The sequence below is a fragment of the Microchirus variegatus genome, assembly GCF_963457635.1.
Source record: "Microchirus variegatus genome assembly, chromosome: 6".
Lineage (NCBI taxonomy): Eukaryota > Metazoa > Chordata > Actinopteri > Pleuronectiformes > Soleidae > Microchirus > Microchirus variegatus.
Window position 1 is genome coordinate 32353652 of NC_139807.1, and position 18430 is coordinate 32372081.

General features: G+C 40.5%; 1 protein-coding gene across 1 annotated transcript in view; it reads right to left on the reverse strand.

Moving 5' to 3' along the window:
* Positions 1-1035: 1035 nt before the first annotated feature.
* tead1b (TEA domain family member 1b) overlaps positions 1036-18430 on the reverse strand; it is a gene marked incomplete at its 3' end in the record, with an annotated part of 34330 nt that continues 16935 nt past the window's right edge. Inside the window, exons 2-11 of the mRNA XM_083890635.1 lie at positions 17614-17678; positions 15945-16007; positions 9008-9139; positions 8673-8719; positions 8502-8563; positions 6862-6986; positions 5560-5733; positions 3018-3158; positions 2752-2904; positions 1036-1149 (exon numbers count right to left, since the gene is read on the reverse strand). Of these exons, the coding sequence (XP_083746761.1) occupies positions 1036-1149; positions 2752-2904; positions 3018-3158; positions 5560-5733; positions 6862-6986; positions 8502-8563; positions 8673-8719; positions 9008-9139; positions 15945-16007; positions 17614-17678 (1076 nt within the window). The remainder of the gene's footprint in view (positions 1150-2751; positions 2905-3017; positions 3159-5559; positions 5734-6861; positions 6987-8501; positions 8564-8672; positions 8720-9007; positions 9140-15944; positions 16008-17613; positions 17679-18430) is intronic.

Here is an 18430-nt window from a genome sequence, read left to right on the forward strand (position 1 = left end):
TATACATACACATATATACATACATATATGCATATACATATATACACACGCACACATAGGTGTGTATATGTACATACACACATATATACGTACATGTATATATGTGTATATGTACATACTCATATATACACATATATATATATATATATATATATATACAGTACATACACATATATACATACATACAAATATGTGTAGTGTTACAATCATTCAAAGTGTTGTGTAGTCACAGACGACTAAAGGCGAAGTCCAGGGACAAAGAGGACAAAGTGCTTCCGGACGTCGTGAGATCGTCCAGTTCAGAGTCATTTCAGCAAATCAAACTTGTCAGATCACGTTTAACAGGCGGTTTTCCAACGTATTTGTGCCTCAGATTCAGGCCAAACGTCGCGTTCTTTAGCGTCGCTGACTCGGAGTGCTTCTTTAACGGGGAGGAATATTGTTCTGAAAGCTTTTTTTTCATAGCAGTAATTCTGCTAATTCACAAGCACTTGCTTTCAGCTGCTGTTTGTGTCGTGTTCTCATTTAGTCTCTTTGGAAATCTAGTGGCTGTGGGTGCATGTCTCTATATTTACAGTATGTATATATATATGTATGTGTATATAAGGTCACACATGATAAACAACAGACACACACTCCAACATCTTACACAGACCACGTCAGGCTGCTGCTAGAACAAGAGCCAGCATCCGCTTACCTTTTTTTTTTGTTTTTCTGAGTCAAAATAATGAAGAAGACGACGACGACGACACAGATATACCAAATTAATCTAGTCAATTATTTAACAACATTTATACCCAACAGAGACCAACAGAACACATTTTCCGACGTGAATTCCCGTATTTAGACACGAAAACGACTGCACCGCGATGCACGGCTGCAGTCAAAGAAACATTTACACTAAACTCATTCTCCCTCGAGACCGGGGACCAGAAAGTCGCGTACGTAGGTGTGACGTTCAGGTGGAGGCACTGCCACGTGTGTTCGAGGGTTGGTGAGTCTATGGAAAGAGAAGGGGATCGTGTGATGCTGCTCTTACTCTTTCACCAGTCTGTAGATGTGATGCTGAGCGCCGTGTTCGCTGTTAGACACTTCAAACACACACGCCATGCACAGCAGCGTCTCCTGGGTGTCCCTGTTTGTCACCACCTGCAGGAGAAGAGAAGCAGTGCAATCAGAAAAACCAGCACTGTGTTATTATTAATATTAATAACTTTAACCCAGGGTTTCCCCCGCCAGGCTTAGCGTTGCTTGTTTATTTATTTAAAATAGATTTTTTTCATACACCATGGCTTTTCTTGTCAATAAAGATTTTATATTTAGGGATGCACCGATAATTCGACGGTCGAAACACAGCTACAACACTGTGGAAAAGCACCTGTTAAACACTGGAAAGTCTCTGTGCAAAAGCAAAACTTGGCTGCGTGCGGCACAGATTATGAACTCCCCGCGACATTCACTTCACACCAGAGAACATTCTCTATCTTTGAGCAGTTAACTAAAGACATCAGCTCATCTGATTCATCTGTTATTCCCGTAATTGCAGCGTTAAAGTGTCTTCTTTCACAAAGATTAAGACCACGGAGTGAAAACGATGAAAAGTCTGTCACCACGTTTTACTCAGATCTACTCGGATCACCTGCACTTCATCGCGACTGCACTCCATCCTCGTCATAAAGATCATTATTCTTATGTGGGGATAAAACACGTAGAGAAATGATCCAGTCTGCTTTAGATATGAAATGACCGCTTGGAGACGCAGAAGCGACAAACGGCGCAGGAGAGGGAGAAGAGAACAGCGCAGGGGCGGTGCGCAGAAATAAAAGGGCAGTTTGTCATAAATGTCTTACAATAACACATAATAGTCATAATTTTAAAAAATCCTGTGAACTTTTATTTATTTGTTTATTTTTTACAAAAGCGCCGTGGGCCGCCGGGCTTAGCGGGTTTTCTGGGGGAAACCCTGATCTGTCGAGACAAACGGAACCATTTAAGTCAAGTCATGCGGGAGTATTTTTGTTTTTCTCCTTCATTTTCAAAAATAATTCCAACAAACACAACTCAAATTCTCAAAAACCAAAAAACCTTCTGTTTGGTTCAGTCAAAAGCAAAGCAAGACAACAGGTGAGGATTTCACTGTAACCCTGTTGGCCAATCAGAAGACAGACAGACAAACTAAACGATGTCCTGCCAGAAAAGAGAATTGTTTTTTTTTATATTAATAAACTTGAGCTGTTCCTCAAAAACAACACAGGAATAAACCTTTAATGGACTGAAGGTTTCCTGCCAGTGTTGTGTTGGTGTTTGGAGCCTTTTGTTTGATTCTGGGAAGGACGGTCATGTGACATGATAAGTGTGACAGATCAGGAAGTGGATGCAGAGACCAGCGTCATCACTTCCTCAGGTGTCTGCAGCTGCTAAAGTGCAGCTCCAGAGTTTTCAGATAAAAAGGATTTCAGTGGTGTGTGGAGAAGTCGTCTGTGTGTCTCTGAAGGACATTTGAAGACTGTGTGTGTGACGGTGAATAACTGGGGTTTCTCCTGCAGATAATGAGGTTCCTCACATAGCATTTCATCCTCTGTGGAATGAGAGGAATGTCAAACCTGCTGGAGAAGCTCAGCACTCCCCACCCCCTCCTTATTTCTTTCTTTTCCCAAAGGAAGCTGAAGCCACAAACAATCAAACAGAAGAAGAATGAGTGTCCTGGAGAGAGAGAAGGACCTCTCCCCTCCAGGTCAGTGGAGTAATTACCAATAAGATGGTGAAGTTCTCCAGCACACTGTTCATCATGTATTTCTCAGGTAGATGTTTTAGCTTGTGGATGAAGTTGATCATGTATTCACACATGGGAGAGCGACTTATTCTATAGACGAAGCGTCCGTTCTCAAAGCGTGCATATTCAGTCTGAGGAGCAAAAGAATTCATCAAAAAACACACAAATGTTATATAATATAATATATAACAGGGTAGATTTTCATTGCGATTCAGATTCGGGTTAAAAATGCGTAAATCCGTACCTCAACTTTCTCCACCACCTGTTTCCCAAAGGAGCAAACCTTCGTGGAGCATGTGATGGTCATGTTCTCCGAGCTCTCGTACTGACTCGTGACGCCGTAGAAAGAGCCGCCGTCGTCTTGGATGTTGCAGTTCAGGTCGGCCTGGAGAGAAGGAAGAGGGGGAGGAATCAGGGAAACTCTTTGTTCAGAGGAAAAAAAACCAAATAAAACCTGGCAAACAGATGAATACAGGGCATGAAAAAGTGTGCTCAATATTTATAAGAATACAAGTGTATATTATGTAATTATTGTGTAATTGTCAACTTAAATGTAATTAGATGTGTTGAAAGAGTCATCAGTTCATTTAAATACAGAGAATCAATTACTTCAAACATCAAAATGAACAAAAATAATGAAGCAGTGACACAAAAAACATGTTACTGACTGTATTTGGGTAACATTAACCCCAAATATATTATTTATGTGTGACATGTGGATCTGGATTCAGAATACTTTTATTTACCAATTGTAAACTTTGTTTATTTCAGCATTTTCACAAATAACGTAGCTGAAAATAGTATAACGTGTACGTCATCGTAGGTTAATGTTACTGTGTAGTTTGGTTGAAATCTGGGTCGTCATCAGTTTATAAATGACTTGAACACAACATGAAGAACTCCTCCTCCTCCTCCTCCTCCTCCTCCTGCTCCTGCTGCTCCTCATCATATTAAACAGATAGTAAATAGTAAATAGTTGGGATGTTTACTCGACATCAGCCAGCAGACATGGAGCATCATCATTCACTCAGATATTTATCTGCTCCTCTAAGTGCTGTGTGTGTGTGTGTGTGTGTGTGTGTGTGTGTGTGTGTGTGTGTGTGTGTGTGTGTGTGTGTGTGTGCTGCATCAAATTCAACAGCTGCTCATGAACTCTGTCTGGTATCGAGTAGGAAAAGTTAAACGGGTTTGAGAAACCTTTTCCCTCTGCTGCAGAACAAACTGAACCAAAACAGTGAAGTAACATGAAGTAAAAATAAAAAATAAGCAACACAGACATTAGTATAAAGTGCAGTGATGAACCTGAGGCAGCACCACTGAGTCTGCACCTTTACAGGAAGTCAGAGTTAGCTGCTGTAAAAATCTGCATTAAGAATTTCTGTGGTATTATCAGATTAGAGGATCTGAGGCTGCATGAGAATACGTACGTTAATGTCTCCACACACTGGGAACAAGATTCTGAGGAGGATTAAATGAAGTTACATTAAAAGACTGATTTATAAGGTTGAACTGGTCTGCTCTGCTCTGGAGGGGCAGCCTTTTTATGCCCTGAACATCCTGTTCATTATGGTGCACAGACGAGAGGAGACGTCCTCCTGCAGCATTCTCCTCCTTCATTAAGCAAAGCAGTTATTCCTTCATTATTGTGCAGATTCTGTCTTTCATTTAAAATTCAGATTGGTCGGTCACTTCAAAAGGAATTTGAGAGGACTTGGTCCAGAGTGCGCGCCCGCCCCTACTTTGTTGGCTGCCGCTAGTTAGCATTTTGCATGGAGGAGGAAATGCATGCGACGTTTATACAGCCATTAGCAGTGCAACTAGGTCACTCCATTGTTTGGAGATATTACACTAGATTAGTGACAGCTTTGATCAAACGCTCCCCTGCTATGCACGACCAAATATAGTCAGCAAACATTAAGAGAGCGCTCTGATTACACTCAGACCTCAACTGGACTCACATTTCAGTCTCTTCTGTTTGTCTTTGGGACACTTTCTGGACTCAGTCAGGACCAGAAGTCCTCATAGAGACCAAAAACCTGATTCTAATGAGATAGAAACCTCAATTCTGAGTAACTGGTTAAGTTTTAGGGCTGAGACTTAAACATTAAACTGACGCTGTTCCCCAGCCGCGATATTTCAGACTCAACTCTCACCCCGGCTTCCCAACTGTGTTGTGATTGGCCAATACCCGGAAGTGACATATTCAGCACCAGCTCTCAGAAGCACAGCTCCCCCCTCTGGAACGGTGGATGCACTGCTCCTCATTATCAAAACATTGTTTTAACAGTGTTTAAAAATAGCTTCTTCACGACTCCCCGCCGCAGTCCCTTTGACGACCTTTGACCCGGAGTCAGACCCACAGTCAGAAGACACTGTCGCTCGTGAAACACCTCCACAACGGACGTTATTCTTCTTCTGCGGTTCAATGTACGCAACCGGATGTGCCCGGACTAGTGCCCGGAGCAGGAGGATCTGCTGTTCAGGAGAACCGCTGTTTACGTAACTCTCAGAAGCGCAGCTCCCCCTTCTGGAGCAGTGGATGCACTGCTACTTATTAAAAATAGCGTGGTCACGACTCCTCCGCCGCAGTCCCTTTGACGACCTTTGACCCGCAGTCGGAACCGAGAATACAACACAACACAGCGTTCTCAGCAGTGGCTCAGCGGCTTGTTTCGAACCTCCAGGGCTTCATAAACGAGGTAATGTCGCAGATACACCCAAAAAAAACAATTGGTACTTCCGGTCTATGGTTGATTTAAAGGGATCAATAATCAATAATCACTCACCCAGAACTTTATGAGGAAGAAGGAATTCTGTGGGCCTTTCCCGTAAAGCTCTTTAAGTCCTCCTTTCTTCTCTGGAAACTTGTCGTAAATCTGACGAATGTCCACCGTCTCCAGCAGGCCGTCGCTGTAGGAATGATTGGTCTGCCCGATGTGTACGAAGAGGTGCTTGTTGTACTGAAAGAGTCAGTGAACAGCGTCAGCGACACGGTTGAACTCTCTTTAAGGTCATAATTGTTGGGAAATAAACTCAAATCAAGGCTCATCTTGTTTGAATTTAACATGAAATGTGATTTACAACAGCTAAAGATTAGCAAGTGACATTAGCTATGTGAGGATTTAGAGAACCGTCATTCTGCTCCAATTAAGACAAAGACGAACTCTTTCATTGGTATAAATCCAGGGATTAAAGGTGTGACAATATAAGCAAGAAAGATGTGAAAACAGAAATTCACAAGCAATAAATTTGTCTTCACTCACATGACACATGACAAACAATATTTCTGCATCAAAGGCAACAAAAAACAAACTAACAACACTGTAATCTGTTCCTATTCTACAGATTGTGTAATCTGTGGGTTACAAAAAAAAAAAGTAAGTCTTTTCAACTGAATTAGGACCATTTTGCAGCGCTGAATCCAAAAATGACAGTGAGCACGCTTTATGAAAGGTTTATTTTTGCAAGATCTTCTAGTCGAAGCCATTTCATTTATTAGTAATATATATATAAAATAAAACATCATTTGCATCATATGACGTGAAAATAACCGTACGTGTAAACAAAAACGTTAAAAACAAATATGAAGCTTTGTTCAGAAAGTTGACCTGATTGAGCAAAACCAGTGTGATTTTTGGATTCAGCACATCAAAATGATCCTAAATCACTTAAAAAAAACAAAAAAATAAATTTGGTGTTGACCGGTGTTTTTAAACTTGTACGTTGTGAATTTTAAATGATCTAAAAAAACCACGATGGACGACCACAAGCAGAAAAAAAAAAAAGAGTTTCAATGCGACTAAAAAGCCTCTCGTGGCGCTGGCCTTACAGAGCAGCCTTCTATAGCAACATGTGGTGTGATGAAGACGAATGGTTGCTGTCATGTGATGTCAATATAAAAATATAAATAAACTAAGAAACGTGATCCACTGATGTGTGTTTTGTTCTCAGTTAGTTTAAATACAGTGATTCGTGTACAGTTGCTCATACAGACTTTTCCCTCCTTAGACTGTTTGTATTGACACTGATAGGAGCAGAAGATCCAGATTAACGCTGTGACATCATGAGACAATCATCGCTCTACTCACCGAGTCTTGGTCTCCCTGTTGCTCTAAGAAGGCGGAGAACTCCACCTGTCGGAGTTTGGATGTACCGATGGAGCGGCCCTGCCACGCCGGCGCTGTGGGAGCTGGAGCCGCTGTGGACTCATAACCTGAAGGAAAACCAGGATTATATCCTAATTATATAAGAGTATATTGAGTTGTCTCTGCTGTTTTTGTATTGGCGCGATGGTGCAGTGTCATATACGATGAAAGTCCTATGCACAGCAAACTATGAAACCAATGTGACCTGCAGGTCTACACTAACGTCCTTATTTTTGAAGGAAAAACATCTGGTTTTTAATGGAATATGTACATAGGTGAATAGAGGCCCATTTCCAGTGTTCTAATGGTACATTGTGTTTGCTAATGGCGTTAGAAGACTATTGGATAATTAGAAAACCTTGTGCAATGAAGTTAGCGCAGCTGAAAACTGTTTTATTTAGAATAAAAATCATTATTTCTAATCTTGTCAATGTCTTGACAATATTTTCTATTCATTTTGCAACTCTTTTGATGAATAAAAGTCTGACTTTTAATGGAAAACAAACACATTGTATAGGTATTATAATTCATAACCCAAAAAGTAGCTGTTGCAGGCGAACCTGAGATTCATAGCTGTGTGACGTAACTGTGGCGCTAATCTTATATACAAAGCATTACGAGTTTTGTATTTATTGCATACAAATACAAAACATAACAAACTACATTTCCCACAATGCATGGCGATTGCCTTACCCGCAAAGTGACGGCATCACCATTGCGGAGTAGGTTACATCCTGAATGCATCATATTTGTAACTTGAATAAGTAATAAATAGGGAAAGTTATTTAGCAATATGTGACGGAGTAGTTACCTTTATTTTACATTATATTTAGTTACATCTGGCCCTTTGAGGGTAAACATTATGCTGATGTGGCCCTCAGTGAAAATGAGTTTGACAGCCCTGTTTAAGAGGTACAAACAAGCAGGTACACAATTTAAAGCTACAAAGTGCTTTTACCCTGATTTTGTACCTTTTTAGGTACAGTCTCGTACTTTGATTTCTTAGTGTGATGAAGAATTCATTCAGTTTCAATAATATTGCATTATGGGTAGGTTTTTGGTGAGTGTTTTCATTTGTACTTTGACACAAGAATAAAATCAATCAATTTACCTAAATCCTCGAGATGTTTTACTTTTACTTTTAGAGGTTTTACTTTGATCATCATCCTATTTTAATAAGAAAGTTTTAAGAGGCCAAACAAAAAAAATATAAATCTCAAATAAAACTTAAAGTTTCGTGCCAGGATTTTCTCCAGTATCATGGATTTCTTTTTCATTAAGTTTATGCAGCTTCAAGAAAAAAAAGTACTCGATGAGTAAAGATAAAAATAGCCAGGAAAAATAAACTGCTAAAAACTCTTTGAATTTCAGTCTTAAATCAGCCGCTGCTCGACTGCAGATAAAGAAGCTGTGGGTGAAAAGTAAGAAGGTTCAAAGTATCAAAACCAACCTTTACAGTCAGTGCAGAAGCAAAGCACTGAGATTATGTCGGGGGAAAGTAATCAAACCAAAAGTGCCACTTCAGTGTCGTCACATTCAGAAACTGCAAATGTGTTTTTCACTTCGAGAAAATAAAGTCTTACTTGTTATGGCTGTTGTGACTGATGGCTGGGTCGGGTAGGCTTGCTGCGTAAAAGGTTTAATGCTGGAGCGCAGGAGGAAAGACAACACACGACAACATTAAAATCACTGCTGTTTTTTCAAAGTTTTCTGTTTTTCTTTATGACAAAGAAAAGGGAAAACTTCACACTCACTCCTGCGACGATCCTGGCTGACCGGCGGAAATCATTCCCTGCCATAACTGGAGAATTAGACACGAGTATAAATAACCAACAAAGGACAAATAACAGAGGAAATCCTATTGTGAGCGGCTGTAGCGACGTGATGAAAACGCTTCTTAGCTCCGTGTTCGGTGGATGTAGTTATCTTGACTACCACTCCCTTTTGATCATCTGCTTATCTGATGGTGTGTAATGTGATTTGGACAGGGAGGATGGAGGGGGGGGGGGTTGGTGTGTTTGGCCTCATGGCTGCTCTGGGTGAAGCTGGGCAGCACTGATCGGGAACAGGGTGCCAGCGAAACTCTTACCCCTGCTCCAGGGAAGGCTGGGCGCGGGATGCCTGGCAGGCCCAGCTTGTTGTGGATGGCGGTGGCAGAGACGATCTGGGCCGAGGACATGGAGGCCATGCTCTGGAGGGCTTTGTCCTTCACGGCTTGGTCCTTTAACAGCAGTCACACAAAAGGCTTTAGCGCTCACTCACTCACTCACACACACAGGAGGGGGGGGGGGGGGGTCGGTGGAGCATGTTGCAGAGGCAGCAACAAGCAGATTCTAAACAAAACACGCTGAATGCACCGCTGACCTCTCTCACAACAGTAAACAACGAGCAGGTTAAAAAGAAGACGCATCAGCGTTGCTGTGTAGGTGTGGGTGTTTTTTTTTTTTTTTAAAGGAATGTGCCAAACAATTACCTTTGAAATTCCAATATACACAATAGTGAGCTGTGGTATGCACTTAAATGTTGACTAATTTAGCTCATTCAGCGTCGGAAAACACTGCAGAGGAAACTGAAGGACACCGAACGATCACACGCTAAATGTTTCCTACTGAAATCATCAGCGTGTATTAACTGTAAATAGAGAGGAGCATTGTTAAACGGTGTCGTTATGGGATATCGTAACGTGTTAAACGTGCATTAACTAACTTGTGTTTTGAGTTGGAATCAACTTGCAAAAATTTTAGCAAAAACACACACTCACAATACACATAACACACAGAGGCAAACCCATGCTTTCTCACTAGCGACAGAAGCTGAAGGTGAACATGCAGGACGAGCAGCAAGATGCACTATAACACTATGACGACAACACACACACCTACATGTCTTTACCACATTAACGTCCCCAGAAGGAAAAATGTACCCACATAAAAGGTGGTTTTCCAGAGGGTGGTCCACACAAGCATAGAAGGACAAGAGTGCACACACACACACACGCACACACACCTACATGTCTTAACCCCATTAACGTCCCCAGAAGGAAAAATGTCACACCTACATGTCTCTACCCTATTGTGGGGACCACATTCGAATGTGGCATAATGTCCTCATAAGGAAAAATGTCCCCATAAAGAAACAAGTCCCCACATAAAAGGTAGTTTGTCAGGGGGTGGTCCAAACAAGCATAGAAAGACGAGAACACACACACACCCACGCACACACGTCTTTACCCCATTAAAGTCCCCAGAAGGAAATATGTCCCCACATAAAAGGTATAGTTTGTGAGGGGGTGGTCCACACAAGCATAGAAGGACAAGACGAACGCGCACGCGCACGTACACACACACGTCTTTACCACAGTAATGTACCCACAAGGAAAAATGTGGGTACATGTCCCCTTAAACCATCTACATGTCTCTACCCTATTGTGGGGACCACATTCGGGAGCGGGCATAATGTCCCCATAAGGAAAAATGTCCCCTTAAAAAAGGTGTTTTGCCAGGGGTGGTCCACACAAGCATAGAAATACAAGAGCACACACACACACACACACACACACACACACACACACACACACACACACACACACACACACACGCACACACGCACACACGCACACACGCACCTACATGTCTTTACTCCATCAATGTCCCCAGAAGGAAAAATGTCCCCACATAAAAGGTAGTTTGTCAGGGGCGGGTCCACAAAAGCATAGAAAGACAAGAACACACACAAACACACACACACACACGTGCGCCCCAATAGACTGGGAGGACCAGGCCACAGCAGCAGTTGTGTTTCTATTGTGTGTTTCTATTGTGTGTTTCTATTGTGTGTCTATGGCAGAAGCACAAAATGCATCACTAGCAGCCAAAAGTGGAGGCAGGGCCTAATGAAAGCAAACCACAAAGAGAAAAATGATTACTTACCATGTTTGTAACCTAAATGCAAACAAACAAGGGTTTTATTGTAAATCCATATTTTCAACATGTTTAAGCCTCCAAACAATAATAATAAAAAACAAAATCATTCTACTTTAATTTTAGGGCCCAAGCTTCTTTACACAGTAGAACAAACACACACACACATGTGTAATGAGGGCTTCACAACAAAAGGATCATGAAATGTGTATTTACAAATGATCCTTGTTCTTTGTGGCAAAGCGTCTCTCGCTCTTTATACTTTAACACAATGTGATCAGTGGTTTTCATTGAGGAGACAAAACAACAGAACAGTAACTTAATGACGGGTAATTTGACTGAAATGCCACAGACGGCACCAGAAACAGCAGGTTTTCATTGATGCCCACGAGTTGTGCTCTTCTTCTTTTTCCTGCTGAACTCTAATTTGCTTTAAATGAGAAAAGACAGGGATTCGTACAAAAGCTGTCTGTTTTCCTTCAGACTGTGCCCCTGAAAGAGCTGTCTGACACACACACACTCACAGATTACACCCGAGGACATTAGATATACTATCATTTACTTCCTTGACGGTTACATGTGCATCCCTAATCTTTAGTAAAGCTGCTACTAACCATTATTTTAATTATTGATTAATCCATCGTTTAATTTCCAGATTAATCGAATTATCCGTTGGTCCATAAAATGTCAGAACATTTTATTTTATTGTTACAATTTAAATTTTTTAGTTTTAATTTAGATTTAGTGGTTTTATGGAGCAAATAAATGAGTGCTGTGCAATAGGTTAGCGCGCGTTAACGCACAACTCGTTTCCATGATGACTGACCGGAAAAAGACGCGCATGACGTCATGTTTACGTGCCGCGACACCGGAGTCCATGCACCGTTTTACCAGTTAGCTCCGTTAGCATTAGCCTACAGTGGAACTGGAGGTTTATTAAAGGAAAAGAGCAGCGGCTAACAAATAACGTTAGCATACCTGTGTACTGCGTATGTGTGCCTCTGTTTCTAAAGGTTAGCGTTACTTTAGAGACTCGTTTTAACAATCGGGAGCCACGCAAACATGACGTCACGCGCGTCTTTTTCCAGTCAGTCGTCATGGAAACACGTCATGCGCTAACGTTGACGCCATTAAGCGCTGTTAACGTTTGACAGAAGACGCGCGTGACGTCATGTTTACGTGACTCCCGATTGTTAAAATGAGTCTCTAAAGTAACGCTAAACTTTAAAAACAGAGGCACACATACGCAGTACACAGGTACGCTGGTTATTTGTAGCGCTGCTCTTTTCTTTTAATAAACAGACCGCTCCAGTTCCACTGTAGGCTAACGCTAACGGCGCTGAAAGGAGCTAATGCAGCTAACGCAGCTAACTGGTAAACAGTGCCTGGACTCTGTTGTCGCGGCACGTAAACAAGACGTCATGCTCGTCTTTTTCCAGCCAGTCGTCATGGAAACGCGTCATGCGCTAACGTTGACGCCGTTAAACGCTGTTAACGTTTGACAGCACTAAAATAAATACAGACATACAGAAGCTAAAACAATCAGAAATCCTGTTTTAATCATGAAAAAAGCTTTAACTCGATTCATCATTTAGACAGGTCAACACCAAATTTATTACGTTTTTTAAGCTGATTTTAGGATACATGTACGGGTATTTTCACGTCATATGATGCAAAATTCTTTTTCTTACCATGATTATTCTGGTATTAAACTTGGTGATCAGGATAAAGCTCGGGCTAAATGTCATCAATTTAGTCAAAAGATCGGATTTTTCAAAATCAAATTAGCATAAAAACCTGATCCGATTGAGAAAAATGGACGAATAATTTAGTGATCGATTAATCGAGTAATTGTTTCAGCTCTAATGTTGACCATATCCTTACCAGTGACACAAAAATCATCTTTTTCCCCAATTACACAAATATATTAATAAAACATGTTTTTAAATATGTCCCCAAAAGACCAAAAACTAATGGGGGAGTTATTAAATTGGGTTGAACACAGGAATCGAGAAAAGGGTGAAAGTCAAAATCTATCGCAGGGTAACCAAGAAAAGAAAACGGTACATTTGGAAAAGTGTGCTTTCCTTTGATATAGAAGCATTACTTGATACATTACAGGTCAATAGTATTCGAGACGACTCCTTTCAAACTGATTTGTCCCATTTGAATATGTCATTCCAGAAAAAAAAAATGATGGAAAATGATGACAGATGTCAGCGTTGCTCTGAAATAATGACATCTGAACTCGGGAGGAAGGGAAGCAGCGACTCACAGCCACGCCGGCATTGTTAGTTAGAGTCTGGAGTTGTTAACGGACTGAAGGAAGAACAAGAAAGAAAGAAAGAAAGAGAGAGAGAGGGCATTTCAGAAAACAGCCAGCTTCACTACGGACCATTATTCCGTGCTCTGAATGCACAACACTGAGCCGCTGACAGCCAGGAAAGTCGGGGTTGCGTTGTCAAAGGAGGCGGAGGTGGAATCACCTCCTCGTTTATTAAACACAGCGCAGCAGAATTCTGCTTCGTAAGAAAAGACGTAAAGAGATAAATGTGCTCAGAGCTGCAGCTGTCAGCCCCTCACCAGCAGCACCATGCTTCCTCACATCTACACATTTAAACTACAGAGTAATAAGTAGAGCTGAAACAATTACTAATCAATTACTTAATTAATCGTCAACTATTTTGATAACACCAAATTTATTGTTTACGTTTTTTTTTAGCTGATTTAGGATAATGTTGATGTACATGTACATGTACGGGTATTTTCACGTCATATGATGCAATAAACAAATTCTAAAGATTTTGCATGTGCCAACTTATGACTAATTGTTTTCTTTTTATATTAAAAGTGAATTAAATGACTTCGACGAGAAGATCTTGCAAAAATAATCTGCACGTATTCTGCTACATCTGCGGTGAATACACCATTGTTCCTGACAGGAATCTAGTCACGTGTTCCATAAAGCGAGCTTACCGTGCTTATTTTGCTATTAAATGTGGTATAATGTCACAAAAATGTCATCAATTTAGTCAAAAGATCGGATTTTTCTAAATCAAATTAGCATAAAAACCTGACCTGACTGAGAAAAACGGATGGATTCAGCGGTGCAAAATGCTCCTAATTCAGTTGAAAAGACATAGACGACTTAGAATTTAGATTATCGAATGTTTTCTGGTTTCTTTGCTCGATAAAACAAATAAATCATTAAAAACGGAATATTTTTGGTTTGTGGACAAAAACAAGATATTCAAGAACATCTTAATTTCCACATTTTTTCCACATTTTATGGACCAAACCATTAATAGGGAAAATATATAATAATATATAATATATGAAAATGTTGGCCTTATTATGACGAGTACTGGAGTTTATAGCTTCATTAAAAAGTCAAGTTTGTTGTGAACTCTCAGTATGGCCACTAAACCGTGCTCCATTCTAGTCCATCCTGAACGTCTCAGTGAATCATGAAATATGAACATTCATGGTCTCCTAACTAACTAAGTCATCCCTGACGTTATTTTTTCCCTCCGTGCCAAAAGCCTGCGACAGTTTTCAGGGAAATGTGTCAACAGTTATTGGAAATGATTGTCATGGATTTTGTTAGCAGCTCAGGATGAACTGTAATGGATCTCGTTTTCATTTACTGCTGCTTCCACTGCTTCTACTGCGATTAACTATCAACGAATTTGCCTTAGAGAGCTCACAATTCATCTGTCTATTGTTATTATTGCCATTATATTATTGTTGGTAACACTTTAGATTAGGGAACATATGTTCACCATTAATTAGGTGCTTATTAAGTAGCATACGAGCCTTTTAATAGTAAATATTAAGCACGTATTAACACCTTATGTAGGTAAAAGGTAATTGTGTCATAATAGAGGTACACTCTTAGAAATAAGGGTTCCAAAAGGGTTCTTCTACAAGGGCTGAGGTTCTACCTGGAACCATTAAAGGGTTTTTCAGAAGCAAATTTTGCTTTTTCTTGGTAACACTAATGGTTCCAGTAAGAACCATTTTGACCCAGAGAACCATTTAAAACCCCTTTCCTGAATAAAGGGTCTTAAAAGGGTTCTTGGTGGAACCCTCCCAAAGGGTTCTCCTATGAGGACAGGCCGAAGAACCTTATATGGTTCTACTTAGCACTTTTATTTCTAAGAGTGCATATACTCTTAGAAATAAGGGTTCCAAAAGTGTTCTTCTACAAGGGCTGAGGTTGTACCTGGAACCATTTGCTTCTGAAAAACCCCTTTCAAGGGTTCTTGGTAACACTAATGGTTCAAGTAAGAACAATTTTGATCCAAAGAACCCTTTAAAACCCCTTTCCTGAATAAAGGGTTTTTAAAGGGTTCTTGGTGGAACCCTTTTGGAGGGTTCCACCAAGAACCTTTATAAAAAGGTTCTACCTGGAAACAAAAAGGGTTCTCCAATGAGGACAAGCCGAAGAACCGTATATGGTTCTACTTAGCACTTTTATTTCTAAGAGTATACACTTGGAAATAAGGGTTCCACAAGTGTTCTTCTACAAGGGCTGAGGTTCTACCTGGAACCATTTGCTTCTGAAAAAACATTTTCAAGGGTTCTTGGTCACACTAATGGTTCCAGTAAGAACAATGTTGATCCAGAGAACCCTTTAAAAACCCTTTCCTGAATAAAGGGTTTTAAAGGGTTCTTGGTGGAACCCTCCAAAAGGACAAGCCAAAGAACCTTATATGGTTCTATTAAGCACTTTTATTTCTAAGAGTGAAGAATAAGGTGTTAATACGTGCTTATTGATGACTAATAACGGGCTACTATGCTACTTATACACTAAAGTAAACACCTAGTTAATGGTGAATATGTGTTCCCTAATCTAAAGTGTTTTATTTTCATTGATACGATGATCAGCCACACACACACATACAGATGAAAGGTGACAGTGACAGTGACAGCATGCCTGAGTGTGGGTTAGAGATGGTTAGTTAACCTGAAACAGACGACAGTAAAGTGGAAGCTCTGGGTTAAGAGGAATCAGAACACCAGGCATTCACTCTGTCACCGCAGGAAACAGGAAGTCAAAGACGCACAGCAACCAAACAAGCCCAAAAGCAGGAAAGCGCATACCTTTAGCTTGGAATGAAACTCACGAGATTTCCTTCTGGCAAGAACCTGAATGTGACTAGACACCTGCGGGGTAGGGGAGGGGAGGAAAACAAAGGAAGAACCTGTAACCATGGCAATGAAAAGCCCCCTACAACTGGGCAAAGCCAGACGTACCTTAATGGCAGCTTGGATTTCTCGAACTTTCTTTCTTGCTAAGACCTGTATGTGACTAGACACCTCCATTAAAAAAAAAAAAAAGAGAAAAGGGGAAAATAAAAAAGCAAGAAAACAAAAAAGTAGAAAGTGGATTATACATGATGTCTTTGTTGAGGAAAAAAAAAGAGGAAACACTTCAGGGAGATAAGGTGCATAACGGAAGCATGTCCCAGCCACACACCACGATAACAGCCAATAAAGCGTTATGCTGTGTGTTGTCGTTATTTAAGTGAACTGATTAAGGAGGATGCAGGCCCCTTTAGCACACATTAAGAGCACACAGATGTGATCTGCTGTGTGCTGAATGACAATGGGCTCGTCTCGTATTCTTATGGGAGCTGGACGAGGCATTTCGGCCCACATTCACTCACACACTTCAGCGTTATTCTGTCCTCGCTGGACATTTTTCACATCTGAACTAAAACTAACACAAACAAACATTTAACTGACGAGGAAAAACATGGCTGCCGTTATTAAATATGTCCTCATAAACACCTTCAATTTAAAGGAACAATGTGTAAAAATTAGCTGATTGTTGCAGCAAAATATGCTTCACCTCACCCTATGTTTATGTTTATTGTTAAAACATGGTGGTCCAAAATGGCCGCCGCCTCCTAAATATAAAACAGCTCATACTTTACACAATCAGGCGATTATAAAGTGTAATTTCAACTCAATTGTACACATTTAGACCTTTGATGCAGCTGAAGGTAAACAAGTAAACAAGTCTTTTTCATTCACAGTCACAGAGAGAAACCACCATGTTTTTTTCTGATCCAGACTCATCAATTCACACACACACACACTTGCTTATTTATCTCTGTTATTAAAGTCAGTAGTCGAGTCTGGGAACTTCCTGTTTCGAGAGAAGATCAGTCAGCTGTTACTGAAGCTCATTATCAGGTCCATTAAATACCTGAATCAACAGGATTATAATTATTATATATATTGCACCTGTGTGGGAAAGATATTTATTTAGATTTCATTTACCTAGCAAATACTCTCTCATTGATCAGAGATGGTACTCAGCTATGAAGGCTTTGACCTTCATACAGTATTATTAAAGGCTTCTAAAGGGCAGAAATATACACAACCTTCATCATCTACTTTCACTGTTAAGATTATATTTCTAAGAATGACAACAACAGATTATAGATCAGTTATGTGCTCAGTAACTGATTCAGAAACCCTGTAATATGCTGTAGATAAATGCTTTAAGTATATTATATGTAGTGGATTCCAAACATTCTGAAAATCTTAATCCAGGGAATTCTCTTCATTATCAGTAAAAGAGGAGGAGTCTGCTTCCTCCACAGTTAGGCTTTGTTATTCTCCGTCTAGCTTTATTTTCTTTCCCGCAGAAACAAAGGCAGCGTTCTGCACACTCACACTCACACTCACACTCACACTCACACTCACACTCGACAGCTTTCTGACAGAGCATGCAACAGAGACGTCTTCTCTTTTGTCTAACCTGCTTCCGGGTCCTCGTCTTCCCGGTCCTGAGCTTGATGTATCTCGCTATCAGCTCATTTCGACCTGTGTGAATAAGAAAAGAGGTGGGGGGGGGGGGGGGTAGAGAGAGACTGGTTAATTATAAAATAACGACTGTATGAAGGCAGACGAGGACGTTATGGGATCAGTGTCTGTGTGAATGTTTAGTTATTGCCATAATTTCAGCTGCTGCAGCTGTTTTAAAACGGTCTTTCCCTTCTTATTTGGAAGATTTTTTACTAATTTAATCAAATCATATGACATGGAGAGAATGAATAATGAATAATTAAAATAATTCTGCCGAATGATGACAATTTAAAGTTGAAGTTTAAATGTAAAATATAAGATATGTGGGGGATTACACAAAACTGTGGGAGAAGAACGAATCCAAGATGGCCGACATCGAGTTTAGGTCAAATTTGCGTTCGTGGACATGTCTCGTTTCAAGGGTTCTTGGTAACACGAATGGTTCAAATAAGAACCGTTTTGATCCAGAGAACCCTTTAAAACCCCTTCCCTGAATAAAGGGCTTTTCAAGGGTTCTTGGTGGAACTTTTCAAAAAGGGTTCCAGGTGGAACCTTTATAAAAAGGTTCTACCTTGGGACAAAAAGGTTTCTCCTAGGACAAGCCGAAGAACCTTATATGGTTCTTCTCGTTTCACCTGTGAAGTTTCATGCCGATTGGTCAATTTATAGCAAAGTTATCGCGCATTTCGTGTTTTCCCGCCGAGCCATCGAAATTCGCCAAAGTTACGATCGTGATCACGCCCCCTTTTGAATCTGGGAAACATTCTCGT